Source organism: Plutella xylostella, chromosome 31 (genome assembly GCF_932276165.1).
Source record: "Plutella xylostella chromosome 31, ilPluXylo3.1, whole genome shotgun sequence".
In the NCBI taxonomy this organism is placed as follows: Eukaryota; Metazoa; Arthropoda; class Insecta; order Lepidoptera; family Plutellidae; genus Plutella; species Plutella xylostella.
In genome coordinates, this window is record NC_064011.1 from 4,366,602 (window position 1) to 4,387,292 (window position 20,691).

At 38.6% G+C, this 20,691-nt stretch overlaps 2 protein-coding genes and 1 long non-coding RNA gene across 3 annotated transcripts in view; 1 reads left to right on the forward strand and 2 right to left on the reverse strand.

Annotated features, from left to right (window-relative positions):
• Window positions 1-810: 810 nt before the first annotated feature.
• On the reverse strand, window positions 811-2,138 carry LOC125491115. The gene is made up of 2 exons (XR_007268127.1): window positions 1,446-2,138; window positions 811-1,341 (listed from the first exon to the last, which is right to left on the reverse strand). It is a non-coding gene; the product is annotated as an uncharacterized LOC125491115 (long non-coding RNA).
• A 2,285-nt stretch (window positions 2,139-4,423) lies between these two features.
• Window positions 4,424-8,969, reverse strand: LOC105385100 (protein lines). Its single transcript, XM_011555422.3, has 2 exons — window positions 8,769-8,969; window positions 4,424-8,536 (listed from the first exon to the last, which is right to left on the reverse strand). The coding sequence occupies exon 2, from the start codon at window positions 8,451-8,453 to the stop codon at window positions 6,003-6,005; it is 2,451 nt and encodes an 816-aa protein (XP_011553724.3). The 5' UTR covers window positions 8,454-8,536; window positions 8,769-8,969; the 3' UTR covers window positions 4,424-6,002.
• Window positions 8,970-10,364: 1,395 nt separating this feature from the next.
• Window positions 10,365-20,691, forward strand: part of LOC105385125 (serine/threonine-protein kinase Genghis Khan) — a 57,777-nt gene continuing 47,450 nt past the window's right edge. The window contains exons 1-8 of the mRNA XM_048632328.1: window positions 10,365-10,517; window positions 11,190-11,445; window positions 13,408-13,590; window positions 16,264-16,385; window positions 17,020-17,097; window positions 17,624-17,728; window positions 18,233-18,381; window positions 20,517-20,610. Of these exons, the coding sequence (XP_048488285.1) occupies window positions 11,385-11,445; window positions 13,408-13,590; window positions 16,264-16,385; window positions 17,020-17,097; window positions 17,624-17,728; window positions 18,233-18,381; window positions 20,517-20,610 (792 nt within the window). The 5' untranslated portion in view covers window positions 10,365-10,517; window positions 11,190-11,384. The remainder of the gene's footprint in view (window positions 10,518-11,189; window positions 11,446-13,407; window positions 13,591-16,263; window positions 16,386-17,019; window positions 17,098-17,623; window positions 17,729-18,232; window positions 18,382-20,516; window positions 20,611-20,691) is intronic.

Sequence of the window (20,691 nt, forward strand, 5' to 3'; positions counted from 1 at the left end):
GTGCAAAGTATAGTTCAATAAAACATGGACACGTAAAATTTGCATTTAGCATTATCATTTACCAAATGGTCTCCTATTATACCTAACTATTGTTTAATTTACATAAGTACTGGAAGGCATTTTAAATACATACAAATAATAATATCTTTGTTTCTTATTTGTAATGTACAGTCCTAAAGTTCTTCCCTGTATGTGTCCACAATTTATGGATGACAAGCTGTTCCCGCCAGCTTCGCCTTAAAGTTTTCCCGTGGGAACTCCGGGATACTAAGTAGTATAGTAATACTATGTTCTATCTCAGGGTTTAGACTATACATATGTATAGCAAATTTCATTCAAATCCGTTCAGTAGTTTTGGCGTAAAAGAGTAACAGACAGACAGACACTGTTACTTTCGCATTTTTTAATATTAGTTAGGATTGTGCAATCAATCGGGGCGTCCTGCGAATATTTGGGAATCGGAGTTGACATACCTTGAGCGCCTTTATGCTGCGATAGCCGCGTACACACCGGGCCAACGAACGCCAACGAACGTTTTTCGTTGACCTTCGTTGCTGCAATCTGCCCTGTATTATGTATGAATAATATCCATCGTTGGGATCACCGTTGGCGTTCGTTGGCCCGGTGTGTACGCGGCTGATGATGTGAAATAAATTCCCACCAGTGCTATGGTGTGGATGCACCAATGATATGCAGAAAGGTTCAATTCAACTGCAGGTGCTTACACCCCCTCAGAGAATAGAATAGATTCAGCCGTTTGGAAGCTAAGCTACCACAGACAGATAAAGATACCCCCTCTTTTTCGTCGGGGGTTAAAATGGGAGATTTTCCAGTAGTTCCAAAATCGACCAATAGATGGCATTCGGCCTGTCGTTTTTAGTAGTGAGCTACATTCTTCTGAGGAAACGGAGATGACAAATGTCACAGACCTACTACAAAACAAATGTTATGTCATTCGGTTTCTCTTGTAGCCACGCGAATGTCTCCGGTGCTGTGTTTTGTGATAATTTCGACGACTCTGGCTATTCTTTTGGACTTTTGTGACTTCTATACCCCACCGACCTTTGCACTCCCCCTGGACCCTTGCTTGCCATTACGATTTACCCCTGCCTGTACTGTCTAGCATATGTATATGTGTATTGTCTAGCATATAACTGAATGGTCTGATGGGAGCTATATACAAAGTTAAGTTACAAGATAGTTATAAGTAAGTAAATAATATGTGCTTACTTCTTCCATAGGTTTTTTTTTGGGTTGGGTCTTCTTTAGTCATTTTGATTGAATAATCCCAAAAAAATACACTTGGAACAGCTTCTTTTTTTAGCATTTTCCTTGATTTACCTATAAAATAAAATGCCTCAGATTTAGTTAAAGATAATAATTATTAAAAAGTTTGTTTTAATTACCTACCTACTGAATGAGCAAGAATAAGTAAGTAGTATTACCTAAGAGGTAGTCTGATGGTTTGAAGTGGCCGGGGCATATTCTTGAATGCTTTTTTATGTTTAATCCAGGCTTTAATTCTTTTAATGCTTCCATCCATTTCGCCCGTCTTGTTTCGTTTTGTGGAATTTTGTGCACCCCCCTTTCTCTACAGTAAGCTACAATACAACACGACGACATATCTACTATAAATGCTATTCAGAGAGTCGGAAAACTTTAGTTTTGTGGTGTGGGTAGAGAAAACTAAGTACCCACCTACTAATGTCTGCTCTACCATAGAGAAATCATTACTTCCAACGTGCCTCAGAATAATTATGATACTTACACACGGCGGTCGCGCCTCGGACATGGACAGAGGATGCAGATGATCTCAACTAGTTCACACTTAATATTATGTATAACTACATATAACAGCAATTTATTATTATTAGTTTGCACGTTCTCAACAAATACCAGTTATGCTACGAAATCATTTGTATTTGGCAATATTTGCCTAATAGGCAACTTGTAGGCAAACTATTTAATCATAGTATTATTCTGTGGAATAAACATGGATTTTTGTATTGGCTGAAAGGACTCGAATCCATGCCGGCTATAAAAAAATATGCAGTCCTGTTCAGTATGAAGATTTACTAGCGCCATCTATTGTCGGGTTTTGTCTATGGACGTTGTCTATGGTTGAAAACCTCCCATTGTTAGTCAACCACGCGGTGGTAGCTCAGTCGGGTAAGCGCCCGCTTCTCACGCCAGAGATGCGGGTTCGAATCCCGGCGCTGACATGAACCAATGAGTTCTTTTAACTTAAGTACAATATATACCATCGTTCTTACGGTGAAGGAAAACATCGTGAGGAAACCTGCATATCTAGATCTAGCAAATCTAGATATGTGAACCCACCAACCCGCAGTGGACCAGCGCGGTGGGAAAATGGTCCAAGCTTAGGAAGGTAGTTTAGACCTTCGGGATATGCACAACGGTTCCATTCGAGAGAGCCAGGTGCAGGTACTTACACCCCCACAGATAATAGAATAGAATAGCCAACCACAGGAGTCAGGACAGGTCCTGGTAGTGGCTGGATGAGGAAGGCAATGGACAGAGTGTTGTGTCGAGGTGTGTGCTTCTTGGGAGAGTACTCATTATGTTTGGCAGTGGATAATGAAGATGGAACAATGATAAGTGAATCTGGAAGTTATAATAGGTACCCTACTTATGCGTGAATTATTGCCAACCACGAGCTTAAATCAGCTAAGATCTTGTTTCTAGTTAGGATACGTTAATTTTACGAGGATAACCCTAATTTGTGATCGTCACCGAATACCTGTTGAAGAAGTTTTAAGGTCAACCGGGGCCATTGCGCCACAATACTTTGACTTTCATATTCATTTGATCATAACAAACAGACTATACGCCTTATTAAGATATAACTTGTGATACATATTAGGAAATTTTATCTAGTTTCATATTTTGATGCAATTTTGTAGAATTTTAAATATCTTCTACGTGTAAACGACGTTTCTACAAAAAATGGCATTTTTAGGCGAAATAACCCCTAGTGGGCTAATGCCTCTTTCACTAGTTTTGTGTGCTTGGAAGAGATTTTACAAATTTAAGTAGATATAATTTATAGAATTACTATTAACGTAGCTAATTATTAGCTTGTAAACTAAATACTGCGCTTAGTTAAGGAGAATCAGTTGATCAAAAATTTTTGGGGCTATGGCGCCTACGTAGCCTTATTTCTTGTAGTGGCATTTACCCCATCCAAGATTCCAGGGGTGCTCAACATTTTATTTATAAAAACTTTATTGGATTTAAAAAAGTATAAATACTTACGTGACAAATTAAAATACAGTATAAAAGCATACAAGGGCATATTTTTTTTAATTTGCAATCAAACCACAACTTTAAATTAGTAAGTATACCATTTTTTGAGTCTGACGGAATTTCAATAATTACAAAACTATTTAGAGTTTTAAAAACAAGTGGGATCATTCTGTTAATATGACTATTTTTTATTTATTATATGATTATTTTCTATATACCGTGTAAACAACATTATAATGTCGACACCAAATGACGCCAATTTTTTAAAATATTTAGTTTATTATATATTAAAATTATTTACGTTTTAGTTGGATTACCAATCTAAGAATGTTAATTCTGATACGCCGTTAAATGTTCTTCAATATTGCAGAAGGCGTAATTAACCTAGTATTTTTCGTTTAGGAGTAATTTGGTGCTAAAGTCACTGGAACTTTTTCATTGCTCGTGAGTGTATTAAATACATTTATCATAACATAAAATGTTTAGAACCTCTGAAAATGGGGCTATTGCGCCGCAATAGAGGCAATAACCCCATCAGCCCAGAGGCATTTACCCCAAAATAAAAGCTAAACCTACAATTTTGTAATTTCATATTGTGTCAGAATCTTACGTTATTTCAATAAAATAATCAAAACAATATGTAAAGCAACAAAACAATAACAGTATTAACAGTTAGGAAACATAGATTCTTTTAAACAAACACACATTTGGAACGATTAAAAAAAACGTGTCAGAAAACCTCAGGTTGCCGAAAGAGGTGAAAAAATTAAAATGGCAGATTTGTTAAGCAAATTAACCCGGATACGACATCTATTGGTCAGAGGTAAAAGTTTCAGTTACAAAGATAGATAGCAGATGACTCCAGCAGTTCTAAATTATGTGGTTCGGAAGATAAATGGATTCGAGGCATTAGCCCCGTAGGCGACTTGGCCCCGGTTGACCTTACATTTTATTATTATTAAATCGATCGACCTAAATGGAATGGAGTAGTAAGTATAGCTAGACATGGCAGCGCTCAGTCAAGGAAGAAATGGGCCAGGTGGGGATGTCACTGAAGTGGCTGAAGATCATAAAGAGTGGCGGCGCTTCACTTCGGCCCTTTGCTCCCCAGCGGAAATTGGGAATATTTAAGTAAGTAAAACATGAAACAACAATAAAAGTTTACAAAAATATTTTGTTTTAATGTCATAATTAAATAAATGTAAATGTTACCTAACTACAATAGTTTACAGCTATCGAAGTTGTTTTAGAACCATAGGCATATTATAATGTGTTTGAACTTTGCTTTAGCCAGACTATAGAAGCAAAATCTGACTATATTTTTATATTGGCAAGAAAAGTTTGAAGAGATTCTAAACAGTATATTCTCACAACAATATTATTAAATTCATTTCAGCAGATACAAAAAATAAATAGGTAAGTATTTAATATTTCCAGTATTTTTTGCCTATGATGTGTGCGTTTTTTTATATAGTAAGTAACTACTTAAACAAAATGGAGAATTTGAAATATCTAGAATGGCTTGAACTTAATGCATTAACAGTCAGTATTATAAATTTATAACATCCTACGCTAAGATTAATGTTTTATGAAATTATAAACTTAACATAAGTACAATTAAATCCCGTATATTTGAATTTGTTTCTTTACTTGACTGACATTAGGCGCCGCAGTTTAAAATACAAAATTGTTAGGATATACTTAGGACCGATCGGGTCATACTTTGTCTCCAGAGGCATACAGGTAAATCCTGTATTTGACAAAATGTTAGGAACATGGTTATAATCATGAACCCAAACTGAGTAAGGGCGAAAAACCAATGAGCATTTAAATTAATGGCCTGTTGGTGGTAAATTAGCATCTGAAACCTACCCCCTTATTCATAGACAAGTTACAGGACGTTTTATCTATTGAACTGTTTTGTTGACAGAGAGGGAACTTTTCTATGAATAAGGGGGCTAGACTTTTATTTATTAAACCTGAACCTTCGTCAATTGCCTATTTCAGATGCTACTTAAGAAAAAGGCCAGAGAAGTATTCAGGGTAAACACATCGTTTCATTTCATATGCTTTTGTACCATGTCAAACTAAACAGGGCGCCCAAATAATAATATCAAGATTAAACTGCATTTGAAGTATATAAATAAGGAATTCATTAATACTGATATCAACAGTTTTACATAAACATGGTATTTAATGGCGTTATATTTACATGATTTTTTATGGCATGAAATAATATAAATTATCATAAAATTGTATATACACCCGCATTTTTCTGTACTTAGTTATTATTAATTATTATACAACCTGATTTATAAAGTAATACAATAAATTATAGCTAAAGTAAGGTAAATTAAACTAAAATAACTAATTATAATTGATGGAATTTACATATTTTTAAATAAAATTGTTATGACGATGACGCCTATCATTCAATTGTTACTAAAAGTTATTTTTACCTAAAGTTACGATTACTATTGCTACACAAAGCACCTAATCAGTTAAGTGGTAAGGCACATTTTAAATAACACTATTCAAGGAAGACATACAAAATACAAACATAATTATTATAATTACATACATTACAAATTCCTTACTCTCATAATTTTAAACGCGATCTAATGTTTAGCTTGGAATGTATTTAAAACTGGCAGTCTTTGCATCAGATATACTCTGTACTATATACTGTACATATACTGTCTTCTACAGGACGATTTAAAACTCCTGTTAAAATTTCAGCTTAGCTCATTTCCTTCATACAAGCTCTCACACACTTCTAGAAGCCTCAGGACTGGACTAATATTATATGGGAACAACGATTTAGACACCAGCCTGCTAATCTGAAGCCGTAGCCTTATCAGCACCCTCATAGTGTCATCCAGACCTCTGGTGCTACCTGACTCAAAGGACTGGCAGGTCTCAATGAACTTAGGCCAATTTCTTCGCACATACTTCAAGAACCTCAACAAATATAGCAGGAAACACGTCTCATTGCTGACCAGATAGTCTAGCAATACATCGCTGTCGTGAGAGACGATCTTTAGGAATTCAATGAAAGAAGCTATGGGGTTCAACATAGGGATCAAATCTGGGTAGACAGAGTTTCTATAGACAATCCCGACGGTTATATCTAGAGTGCAAACCATAGACTCTATCAAGTAATCGTCCTGTTCACTGAATAAGTGTATCAGCATTTTCGTGAATGGAGTTTCGGGGTGGAACTCTAGTGCGTTGCGAATGAAACTGTCTAGTTTTTTAAGGACATCTCTTATAGATCGCTCAACAATCTGCATGTCCTGTATAGCATTGTAGTCCGACGAATCTATGGAACTGTCTGAGGAGTCGCACCGCATCTCTTTCACTGTAACTGCTATAGATTTCAGGACTAACAGGGACATCCTCTGAAGCAGTGTCTTGTCGACTTCGCTTCTCGTTTGTATCGAGTCATCATGATCGTCATCCCCATAGCTTTGGTCCACTAACTGGATGGTTGACGTCACGTTGGGACCGAGCGAGTAGTTCTGGATGACTGGACATTCTCTGCCAATGAAGCTGAAGCCGCTTCTGCTATTTCTGACGCGCACATCGCTGAGAAGCCTGAAATCTTTGACATACCTGACAATAGAGTGAGCTAGACAGCAGATTTCTTCCGGCAGTATGTCTTGCAATGCTAGGGTCGATCCATAGCAGAGCACCTCATTGAATAGACTGAGTAAATGTGTGTAGATGAGACTGGGGAAGGTTGTATTTCTCAGTAAGTCAACAAACCCTTGCAGATCAGCGTAGAACGGTTTAGTATCGATGACTGAGAGGTTCGCCTTTACACTGATGATATTCTCCCACAGAGTGAAGAATGTGAGTATACAGTTCTCCGAGTTTGGTAAGTTCAGGTACCTCAGCAGTAGCAGTTTGATGTTTTTGACTAAAACGGGCCAGTGGCCTTCCAGCGTCTTAATTGTGATGCACTTTATATGGGATGTGTCAAATGATTCCGAGTCTGTCAATATGACTGTACTGCATCCGTTTTCATTCACTCTTTCCACACGGGGCGGTGGCGGAGGGTCCGGGGGCTCCTGCTGCTCGGAGCCACTGATCTGTTGCTCCATAGGGAACTTCAGTACTGGATCGTGAAGCTTAAACGTCTGTTCTGTACTCAAGTTTTCAGCCGATGATGTTGATGGTGTACTGTGAGTTTGTAAATTTGAGAAGGCACTATCTAAGTTCTCTGCGTGAGAGCTGGACGGAGTTTGTGCGTTGCGATTGCTGCCATAGCCAATGTTACTTCTGAATGGATTGTCTTCTTGGACGGGCACACTTGCGGCTGAGTTTATGTATGCACTGTCTTCTAATGGATGCTGTTCCACATCTTTCCACTCAACAATCCTCTTTATAATGTCGAGACTGAAGTTTATCTTCTGCACTGTGATCCTGTTTATCCGATCAAACATGTAGATGTTCTCAACTATCTGATGTAGCCAGTTTTCATCCACTGTATCCTTGGCCACTATTAGGAAAGTAGCCAAGACTCGGCTTGCAACAAAAGTGATGAATTTGCTCTTATGATCTGAAAGCTCTATTACTTCTGTGATCCAGTCATGTCTGTTTCTGACAAACATGTCACAGGCCTGCATTAGTCTTGAGCATATTGTGCCAGAATGGTTTTGTTTCAAGTAAACATCGAACATGAGTTGCATTGTAGAGAGGTAGGTCAGTGAACATGGTATCGGCCATGATGCGATGTTTAGTCTTCTATCAAACAGCTGTGTAACAACATTCTCATTGTACTGGCACAAGCACTGCCCGACAAGGCCATCCTGGAGTATTCTCAGCTCCGATAGCAGTTTATCGTCTTCGGAGTTCCAATTTAGAGTGTTGGTAGAGGAGCAGGTTGGGGTTATGGTCACATCAGAGTTGTTTGGGAGCCTCAATATAGCAGAGCAGTCCACTGCATCTTCACTGACGGTGCCACTGTCAGGGGACTCCCCATTCCTCGATGGGAACTCATCAGCTGGTTCAGCAGGAGGTGTCTCCGAGTCAAAAATGTCTCCGATAGCATCCTCGGCGGACTTGTCACTGCCCTCGTCGATGTCGGGCGCGTCTATCCGCTGTTTCTTCTTCACGGGCTGATCAGATGCCATACCTTCATTGGTTGGACTCTCAACATGTAAATTCCCCCTCAAAACCATGAAACTCGACTGCGATCGGCTACTTCTCAAACATTGGCCACTCGTCGTAGCGGCACAGATGTAGTTTTACTTCGTATAACAGTCTGAAAACCAAAATTGAACATGAATGCGTGACCTTTCCGAAAACAGCTACTCAGTTACGCGAAATACAAAGCCATTGAAATTCCACGTATTTTGCATTTTAAATGTTACTAAACCTGTGTGGTAACGTAAATAATGACTTAATCTTGGGTACTAATGCATGTTTCGATAGAAATATGTGATTTAAAAGCAAATTTGAAGCAACTTTCCAAAATATTTTGATGGCATACATACCATTGGCATCCGATCGAGGTTGTTTCTTCAATTAACAAAATAACTTCACACCCAATTATGAATAAGAATATTCACAGCATTCCATTAAATCACAAATAGTGGCACTTTTATGTGATAATTTCAGAATTATTACGATTTTATTTCAATTTACTAAAACGTCGCACCATTTCGACTCCATTACGTACGAATGACGCTCGATCAGTTGAGCTCCCAATTACTTAGGAATTTACTACCAAGAAATAAATAAATGCATGATTTGTATCTTAAATCATCACTAAAATATAAAAAAATATTTATTATCATATTGAAAATTAAGTCATATGTTTTATTTATAATATTAATTTAAAAAGTGCTATAAATATTTCTTCACTAGGGTAATGCTTTTCCGGTGACGTAGTTGCCAGTTTGACGACTTCCTGAATTTAGCAAAATATAAAACGCCCGCGCACTTTTGTTTTATTTTGTTATGGGTTGCATTGCGACAGAGTTTGGACAAAAATGTATGTAAAAATAAAATGACAATGAATTTAAGCGCAAAAGGTTCGCTGTTTGTGTTTTGCGCACCATAGCTTCAAGGATGCAAGTGGCTGCAACTACAACTACTCCTTGCACCCACCCTATTATCTCAGAATAATAACCATCGCTCTTTTTGTGCGAAGCCTCTACAAAACTTTTGTACAAAAGCCTGTACCTTGTATTGTTCTCAGTGAATGCAATGAGGCCAAAGAGAGGCCGTTATTCCAATGGGGATGATTCCTTTTATATTATGCTCTCACCAAGTTTTCAGCAAAGTACAAGCAAGGGCAAGCGCACATTCATTGCTCTGGATATCAATGACTGAGGCTATCTGAGATGCCCTTTTTTAAAATTCTACAAGACCTGACAGAATGTACAGCATAAATTAATAATCATTTATGATTTACACTTTTGCTGAAAAACGCAATCACACGCCATTTATTTTGCTTTAAATGAAACGTAAAAAAATATATTTTAAAAAACTTTTCTAGTTAGGGATGTGATTCATAAAAGTTATCGACACCTTAAAATTAAAAAAAATTACAAGACAGTCTATAACTAAGATAGTCTTAAGCTGCGTACACACCGGCCCAACGAAGGCCAACGAACGGGTTTCGTTGGCCTTCACTGCTGCAATCTGCCCTGTATTATGTATGATAAATATCCATCGTTGGGATAACCGTTGGCGTTCGTTGGGCGTTCGTTGGCCCGGTGTGGACGCAGCTTTAAATAAACAACTGGAGAATATTTTTTTTACGAAAATCTATAATGCATTTTCATAAGTACAAACTCCCTTAAAAGGTTCTTCGAATATGGCTTCTTTTCCTTTTTACGTCATCGATTTGGTTGCCATACATGCACTGTCAAATAATACCTAAAGGCCTTTCTGGAACATATTGTGATTTAAAAAAAAGGTACATTTCGAATGATTTTTAGGTACAAACATTTTTTTTTGTGAACTATCGTATTTATTTGATGTATCGATTAGTTCCGGTTTGATCAAAAACATCACTATGATTTTCAAACGTTTCTTTCCAAGCAAAATGTAATCGTCACTGTCAAACTAAAGTGAGGAAATCTAATCTAGTCAAACGATCGCCTATTTTCCCTAGCGTAGTTAGAAACGTCGTCCAAAATGGATTCGACCGAGCCCTCTTGCTCCCTCAAATAAAATGTCTGCTTTGAAGACTAGAAAATAAGCTAGAATTGATGTTATGTTACGATAATCGACAGGTAATTATAACAATTCAAAGTGGGAAGTGTACAATTTAATAGTGAACGATGACTCATCTTGGTGCTTTTGCATAACAATCGATAAAATAAATTTAGGTTAAGATCTTTGAATTTTCGTTTCGCATCCGCACAATACACACAAATTAACTGGAAATATACAATTTCATCGCGAAGATATTTCGGTCGCACGCAAGTACGTGTTATTGTTTATTTATAGGTCAATGCGGAAACTGTATCGATATGTCATCGGGACTGTAGTTTTTTATTTTGTGTTTTAAAATGAACTGCTTATTTAGATAAAGTTCAGACGCTGGATCTTGCGACACCGCTCTACTATCAAATGTCGCTTGCAACCTTGTAAATAGCGGATAGAAAGCTATTTTCGCGGTTGGAAATGAAAGACAATGGTGAAATTCGGAGTTCACTGCCTCCCAATCCCAAATGGGCAATTGTTCTTTTTTCACTTTAAAACTATAACGGCTTAAATTACATACATTTTAATCCATAACTATATTTATGATACACTTCTTTATTTAATTCAGAATCTCACTACACAGTTCTAATCATAGGAGCCATAAGTGCCTACTATTTATGATACCAACTAGTACAAACATAATAGTTATCCTCTAAAAATACCAATAATAAAGCTAACCAATTTCCTTCCTATTTCAGATGACCAATATATGATGGGCCAAGCACAGTCCACCTGCAAAAACATTTGCATGCCTTAAAAAGTCTTTTTTACCATTTAACGGTAGATTTTATACTTTTGGAATCTCATAGGGTCTAAGTGTAGTGAAAATGTGTGAACTGATGTTTTTGTAAAGTGAGTGATTAGTGGCTGCGGTGAAACAAGTTGCCATCACGATGTCGGATGATGAGGACTCTTCGCCTGAGAAGGCGTTAGCGCCTATTAATAGTGTGCCTGGTGAGTGGCTTACTGTATTTTTATACATACAGTAGAACCTCAATAAGCTGGAAACCTCCATAAGTGAAAACTCAATATGTTGAAGATCTCAATGAATTATTATAAAAATATAAACAATACTACACCTATCCTATGAATCAATTCACTTACTTCAAACACTTTTCATTTTAATACTAGTTCAGTGTCTCCCTTGAGGTTTGAGTTACTGAGGTTCTATTGTAAGCACTAGCTTTACCCCACTTTGTCTTTCCAAGCTTCCCTGAGAATCCTAGGACAAGAAGTAGGTATTTTATACTATTCCATTCTTCAGGGACCAATCTTAAAGAAAATTTTTGGTCTAGCAGTTTACTTCCGAAAGAAGTAAATAACAGTTTTGCTATTACAATATAATTTTATGTCTCTTGAGGTAGCTCATTATGTAGGGTGCCCAAAAGAAGCTTCATCAAATAGGCAGTCAGAAATTGATACTAATCTGACTGGGTAGTGGGTAATCTTTTTGGTGACAAATCCTAGTGCAGCCCATATTTTGTCATCAATACACTAAAGACAAGACATCTCTTTGACTAAGTTAGATAGCTTGAATATGAAACTGTCTTCTCTGTTTTAAATAACTTTCTAATTGATATAAAATTAGCATTATAGACTAAAGCCATTAATAATTCAATAGTGACAAAAAATACTATTGATTTGGATCAAAATGACTAATAATATACTTGTCATGAAGTTACCCCTAAAACAAAGAAGATTGTTAGGGCACAGACAGACTTTTGGGGATGTGATATCAAAATCAAACAGTTCTTTTTAATGAAGAATATAAAGGATGAACCTGTTAGTTTCCACCTAATATGCTTTTGGATTATAGTAAATTAATGTTCATATGAAATAACTGTATAGTTGTTTAATTGCTATTTCACACATTATTATTATCAAGGCCTCAAACAATAGTGTATGGTGCTAGACTCATTGGACTATTTATGTTGGACCAAGATATAAATAATTACTACAATTCAATGGAGTGCAAGAAAAGGGTCTAACCTATGAAAGAGAGAAACCCATGTCACAAAAGGAGTCAGTGACTGATTCTGATCAGACTGACCAATCTGTTCACCACTTTGTTTTACTAGCTTTGTGTTTGTCACCACTAAAATTAGTACATGAATACTATACACTTATCTTACCACAGTAGCAGCAGTTTATTTATATAAACTAGCTTTGCTACTCCCTAAAATAGTTTTCCCATGGGAATAAATAATATAAAGTGTGGACTAGGGTTCAATCCATCAATCCCAGTAGGTTTCTACACAATAATAGCATGTAATGTAACTCATTAATTAACTACCTCCATCCATACCCAAATGAATCATACAGACTAAACAATGTTACACTCTGAATTTATAATTTTTATGTTTTTATTATTCCTTTATGGCCATGGGATATCCTGTTTGGTGCTGTGATGGCTATCATGAAAATGAAATGTTGGATTTTGGTGACATTATTATAATAAGGTGATTCACCGATGGATGTAGTAACTGGGGAGGATTCCTGCTAGCCTAGAATGGGGCGCAAGACATGTCAAGATGTTACAAAAGTTTTGCATTGCACTAATTCAGATCACATGGTCACGAAAGCGACCACGACAGAGAACTTTTGTCAGGTCTTGACCACGCGCGTCTTGTGCCCCGTGCTAGCCCTTTTGACTGAGCTAAGATAGGATTACCACCTAGGACTCTTAAAGCAGGCGACATACACTCATGTATCTCGATAAATTTGTCGCCACATTTGTAACGCGACTTTTGACTCTATATGATATTTGTTTCCTCTTCCACAGTCTCACTTCTGTTTACGGCAGCACATGCTGAGTATGGCACCTTTTACCAAAAGCTTTCTACAAATTCCAATCATTCATATTATAATTGTTTCTCCAAGTATCTGTATTGACAATATATTTCCTCCCTTCCCCAGTGATCGGCACGAAACGCCTGAAGCAGATGGACGCGATGTTCCTGGAGCGCGGCGGGGCCGGGGGCGTCCCACGCTCGTCGCTCAGCGTGGAGACCCTGCTGGACCTGCTGTTGCTGCTGTACGACGAGTGCTGCTGCAGCAGTCTGAGGAGGGAGAAGGCTGTGGCGGACTTTATACAGTATGGTGAGTGGGATACGGTGCAATTTGCATTGTTAGATGGAATTTTAGAATAGTGTCTTTTGTTTTCTGGTGATCTTTATACAGTATGGTGAGTGGGATAAGGGGCAGTTTGCAACGCTACGCTACTGTGCCTAAGGGTAGATCGCGAGTGTCTTATGTTTTCTGGAGAATTTTATACAGTTGTTGAGTGGCATAAGGTGGATTTTGCTTCGCTAGGTAGTGTTTTGGTGCGTTTTTAAAGCGCTGTAACCGAAATAAAGGAAGATGGCTAGTGTCTTTTGTTTTCTGGAGAAATATGGAGATGGTATGGTTTGTTTCATTTCTAGATAGTATTTTGGGTCGATTTTAGCATTGTGTAATAAAGGTAGAAAACGGAGCGCACTTTATACAGTAGGTGATTTAAAAGCTATCGTTGTAACGAAACACTCTAAAATAGGATTCTGTATCTAGGTAGAATCCATTATTAGTATCTATCTAGAGTCCATTCGTATCACTGGTATCCAATGGAAAATGGCGAGTGCCTTTTGTTTTCTGGAGAAATATGGAGATGGTATGATTTCTTTCTTTTAAAATGGTATTTCGAATCATTTTAAAATTGTGTATATAAACACTATGGTGAGTGTCTTTGTTAAGAGCGCTTTGAAATAGCATTCCAATTCCGTTTAGTATCTATCTAGAGTCCATTCATACCCGGGGGCGTCCCACGCTCGTGGCTCGGCGTGGAGACGCTGCTGGCTGCTGCTGTACGACGAGTGCTGCTGCAGCAGTCTGAGGAGGGAGGAGGCTGTGGCGGACTTTATACAGTATGGTGAGTGGGATAGGGTGGATATTGCATTGCTATGCTGTTCAATGTTATGGAATAGGGAGGATTTTGCTTTTAAAGCTACTCTATCTAGTGGAAGATAGTGTCTTTTGTTTTCTAGATTTTATAGTATGGTGAGTGGGATACGGTGCAATGTGCATTGATAGATACTGTTATGGTGCATTTTTAAAGCGATGTTGACTGAAATAATGGAAAATGGCGAGTGTCTTTTGTTTTCTGGAGAAATATGAGGGTTTCGTTCTTTCCTAAATAGTGTTTTGGCACGATTTTAGCATTGTGTAATAAAGGTAGAAAACGGAGCGCACTTTATACAGTAGGTAAGTGTTTTAAAAGCTATCGTTGTAACGAAACACTGTAAAATAGGATTCCATATCCATTCTGTATCTAGCTAGAATCCATTATTAGTAACTATCTATGAGTCCACTAGTATCCACTCTAGTAATTGTAGCATTCCAATTCGGTTTCGTATCTATCTAGCATCCATTAGTATCTATCTGAGTCCACTAGTATTTACTATGTAGGTATCTAAGAATCCACTAGTATCTATGAGTCCACTAGTATCTATCTCGGGGGCGTCCCACGCTCGTGGCTCGGCGTGGAGACGCTGCTGGCTGCTGCTGTACGACGAGTGCTGCTGCAGCAGTCTGAGGAGGGAGGAGGCTGTGGCCGACTTTATACAGTATGGTGAGTGGGATAGGGTGCAATTTGCTTTGACGGATAGTCTTCTGTGACTAAAATAATGGGAGACGGCGAGTGTCTTTTGTTTTTTAAAGCGCTGTGACCAAAATAATAGAAGATGGCTAGTGTCTTGTTTTCTGGAGAAATATGAGGGTTTCGTTCTTTCCTAAATAGTGTTTTGGCTCGATTTTAGCAATGTGTAATAAAGGTAGAAAACGGAGCGCACTTTATACAGTAGGTAAATGTTTTAAAAGCTATCGTTGTAACGAAACACTCTAAAATAGGATTTCGAATCCATTTTGTATCTATCTATCATCCATTAAATATATGAATTCACTAGTATCTATCTGTGATAAGTTTCTCTGTAATGAACGCTTACATTCAGCATTCATCTATCTAGCATCCATTAGTATGAATCGATTAGTATCTATCTATGAATCCACTAGTATCTATCTAGCATCCATTAGTATCTATCTAGAGTCCATTCATACACGGGGGCGTCCCACGCTCGTCGCTCGGCGTGGAGACGCTGCTGGCTGCTGCTGTACGACGAGTGCTGCTGCAGCAGTCTGAGGAGGGAGGAGGCTGTGGCCAACTTTATACAGTATGGTGAGTGGGATACGTCGCATTTTTCATTGATAGATACTGTTATGGTGCAATTTTAAAGCGATTTTGACTGAAATAATGGAAAATGGCGAGTGTCTTTTGTTTTCTGGAGAAATATGAGGGTTTTGTTCTTTCCTAAATAGTGTTTAGGTCGTTTTTTTGGATTATCTAAGCAAATTGCAGAAAACGGAATGCACTTCAAACAATATGGTAACGTGGGTAGTTTTCTTCATAAATTCATAATATTATTATGCCGACCATAAACCCTTATGGGTCTAAATACATGCCCATGGTCGTTAAGACAGGCTAACACTTTACCTCGTGTACCAATATGTGTGCCTTTTGTATTTTATATAGGTTCATGCATATTGAACCGCCCTCCCTTAGTAGAAGTTTTTAAATTATGGAATGGTATTCGTTGACAAGATTAAGACCCGTTAAACGTGGTAATTTTTTTTTCCAGACAAACCTTTACTTACACTAATACTTTAACAAGCACACAGTGTCAGCAATTCCAGAAATGATACCAACATTTATCCATTTTAACTAAACCTCATTTCTCATTCCAGTGAAACCGGTAGCGACCCGTCTCAAGCGCCTCCGCCTGTCCCGCGAAGACTTCGAGCTGGTGAAGGTGATCGGGCGAGGCGCCTTCGGGGAGGTGTGCGTGGTGCGACAGAGCGACGCGCAGGTGAGCGCGCGAGAGAGAGAGAGAGTTACATTCTAGAAGCTTCGACGCCATTGGTGTGCTCTATGCTTCTAGAATGCTATTGGTCTACTGCGGTAAATACGCGCTGCTAATCCTAGCGGCATAGCCAATGGGACGCCGTTTGTGGATAGAAACGAAGAAAATTTATGCGTTCTAGAAGCTTTAGAAGCTTAACAGATATAGCGTGACTTACTACCCACTAAAATGTCCGCAATGCCCGAAATTTTACGTTTTAGGTTGCGTCATTATGCATGAAAAGGCTAAAGGGGCAGATATAGCGAAATCGAAAAAGAGTTATAGTACGCAAAGACAAATGAAACTACATACTAAAATACCCGTGATTCTATAAGCTTCGACGCCATTGGTGGATGTAAACGGAAGAAAATTAATGCGTTCTAGAATATTGTACACTACGGATACAGCGCAAATACGCACTAAAATGCCCGCAATGCGCCAACTTTACCGTTTTAGTGGACATATACATACGTTGGGAACAAAATAATCTTTTTAGAGATGCTTATTGGAATAGGTTGCTGTCTATCGATAGCTTCTTAGTAAATACCTTCTTCTGTTAGATATTATAATTATAATTTATTGTATTTTTGTTATATTACAGGGCACGGAGGGCGGCAACGGCGCGAGCAGCGACCGCGTCTACGCGATGAAGATACTCAACAAGTGGGAGATGCTCAAGGTAAAGCAGTACTAATTAATACATGGCGCTGAGTAGCAGAAAGGAACTTTAATGTCGGAATAAACCTATGTTCTGTCCGTATACTGTCATTACACACACACACACATTAGCTTAAAGTCCCTTTCTGTAAAAAAAGCAATAGTACGAGAATGTTAACTTCATAATTCAAAACGTTAATTGCAATGAGTAAAATATGTGAAATTATGGTTCTCGTTTCTGCTAGCCCTAGGTAAATGAATGAAGAATAGAAAGACATACAAAGAAAGGAAATAAAATGCAAACGCACAGATTGTAATAATCCACTGCAGGACATTAGCTTCATTTGGATGAACTGGCAGGCACCCGCTTGGCAGGCGGGTTGGAAGATGTCACACAAGCACACAACATGAACATTTAACACCCAAGACCCGAGATATCAGTCTTTAAACAAATATCTGTCATTTACAGTATGTATATGTATTTGTATAAGTACCAAGACCTAAAAAATCATAAAAGTGTGTAAACTAATGTTATGTTTTGTTTCCAGCGCGCGGAAACGGCTTGTTTCCAAGAAGAGCGAGACGTGCTGGTGTTCGGCGACCGGCGCTGGATCACCAACCTGCACTACGCTTTCCAGGATGATAATAACTTGGTAAATATACTGCTTTATAAGGTCTCATCACACATAAACGTAACGTACACCAGGCCACGACCACGTTATGATTCACGTTATGTGACCTTTATTCAAAGGATGAGCAGTCAATAAGACTGACCCTGGGTTAGGATGTATGTATATAGACCATGCGCTGATCTTCCAAATTATGATATAAGTATATCGAACATATTTCTGATTTCGAGAATCCTAATTAATCTCAAAAATGCTACCCTCTATATACTCTATATCTCCTATAAAGGCCGGTCGGCAAACACAGAGAAAATCGAACCTTAACCTTTGATCTACATCTAAATAAATAAGTAAGTAAGTAATAAGTACAACCAATCACAATCTCTGCCGCCGCTCATCAAAGTGCGAGCGTGAGGGCACTCTTACTGTGGGCGTGCGACAGAGACAAATATAAATGCCCGTTTTTAGCTTTGCTTAGCGACCTTGCTTTATTATTATTACATTTAACTTATCACGTTTTTTTGTCCCCAGTACCTAGTAATGGACTACTACTGCGGCGGCGACCTGCTGACCCTCCTCTCCAAGTTCGAGGACCGTCTGCCCGAGGACATGGCGCGGTTCTACATAGCGGAGATGATACTGGCGACGCACAGCGTGCACGAGCGGGGCTATGTGCACCGGTGAGCGCCATCTCCGTGTTGTGTCACTAACTGTAGTGCTAGATTAGATAGTGTGTAGGTTATAGCGGAGATTCTAGCTATTTGACAGAGGCTATTTCCACCGGTGAGGCTAATATCCATGATTTTGTTCAGAATTGGTGACAATACCGATAGTTCCTAGATTGTTTGAGAAGCGCTATAGATTCCTCAAATATAGTGTTTTAGAAACGCTATATCCATCGTTTGTTTTAGAAACGCTATATCCATCGGTTGTATTAGAAACGCTATATCCATTGGTTGTTTTAGAAACGCTATATCCATCGGTTTTTTTAGAAACGCTATATCCACGTTATCCGAGTCCTACGTCATATTTAGACACCAACCATAGAGAAAAATCTCCGCTAAACCCTATAGTTGGTGTCTAAATAGAATGAAAGAACGAACGAATGAATGAACGGTGCGCAGAGTGAATGAATGTGCGCTGTTTCTGCCTTGCTCCTCTCCCAGTTCGAGGACCGTCTGCCCGAGGACATGGCGCGGTTCTACATAGCGGAGATGATACTGGCGACGCACAGCGTGCACGAGCGGGGCTATGTGCACCGGTGAGCGCCATCTCCGTGTTGTGTCACTAACTGTAGTGCTAGATTAGATAGTATGTAGGTTATAGCGGAGATTCTAACTATTTGACAGAGGCTATTTCCACCGGTGAGGCTAATATCCATGATTTTGTTCAGATGGAGGTAATATTGGTGACAATAACGATGTTTCTTACGTAGAATGTTCGAGAAGCGCTATAGATTCCTCAAATATAGTGTTTTAGAAACGCTATATCCATCGGTTGTTTTAAAAACGCTATATCCATCGGTTGTTTTAGAAACGCTATATCAATCGGTTGTTTTAAAAACGCTATATCCATCGGTTGTTTAAGAAACGCTATATCCATCGGTTGTTTTAGTAACGCTATATCTATCGGTTGTTTTAGAAACGCTAATCCATCGGTTGTTTTAGAAACGCTATATCCATCGTTTTTTTAAGAAACGTTATGTCCATCGGTTGTTTTAGAAACGCTATATCCATCGGTTGTTTTAGAAACGCTATATCTATCGGTTGTTTTAGAAACGCTTTATCCATCGGTTGTTTTAGAAACGCTATATCCATTGGTTGTTTTAGAAACGCTATATCCATCGGTTGTTTAAGAAACGCTATATCCATCGGTTAGGCTTATGTCCTCGTTATCCGGACCTTCTGTCATATTTAGACACCAACCATAGAGAAAAATCTCCGCTAATAGATTGAAAGAACGAATGAATGAATGAATGGTGCGCAGAGTGAATGAATGTGCGCTGGGTCTGCCTTGCTCCTCTCCCAGTTCGAGGAGCGTCTGCCCGAGGACATGGCGCGGTTCTACATAGCGGAGATGATACTGGCGACGCACAGCGTGCACGAGCGGGGCTATGTGCACCGGTGAGCGCTATCTCCACTGTATAGTGTGCTGTAGAGATATCTGATCACCAGCCCCCGTATTATGTAACTCCGAGTGGGGTTGGTTGGTATAAAATGGCTGACAACTTAGAGCATTATTAATTAATAACTTTTTACTGACTTATCTGATTTCACAAACGTTTATGTTGAATGTAAGGATATATTGGTAGGCTTCTTGCATATTTCTTTCACTAAGATTTTTGGTATTTTCGGTTAATAAGTCTCTAAGTTGATACCAATTATCACCGGTTGCTAACTCTCAAAAAGTTACAAAATACGGGGGCAGGTTTATGTAGCTTCAAAGCGCCACATGCAACTTTAAGCACAGTTTATGGTGACTGTAAATTGTGTCCACTGTATAGCCTACTATAGATATATCTGACCACCTCACGTAATTCAAAATTGGGTTATGTAGCTTAGAAGCGCCAGATGCAACTGTAGCACAATTTTTGGTGCACGGCGCATTTTGTGATAGGTACGTTATGGTCCTTAATGTATTAAACATACAGAAAACAATGTAATAACAAACAAAAATAACATAAAAGGTTGCTGTCCAGAACGCCAAAAAGGCTGGGCTTGTTCTGATTTTTGGCGTTGGCATCTGAATTAGTTAAAAAGTTAGCCTTGTCGGACTAATGTACTTATGTAATTACCTATGTCATTTCTATTCGCAGTGACATAAAACCAGACAACGTTCTGTTGGACGCCAGCGGGCACATCCGACTGGCTGACTTCGGCTCTTGTCTGCGTCTGGGGGATGATGGGAAGGTATGTTAATTAAATATACAGGGTGTTGCAAAAGTGGTATCAACTGAAAGTATGATACAGGAATTTCTAATAGCTGTAAAA

Excerpts from the sequence above, each read along its gene's own strand:
- LOC105385100 (XM_011555422.3), bottom strand. The coding sequence starts at position 8,453 with ATGGTTTTGAGGGGGAATTTACATGTTGAGAGTCCAACCAATGAAGGT.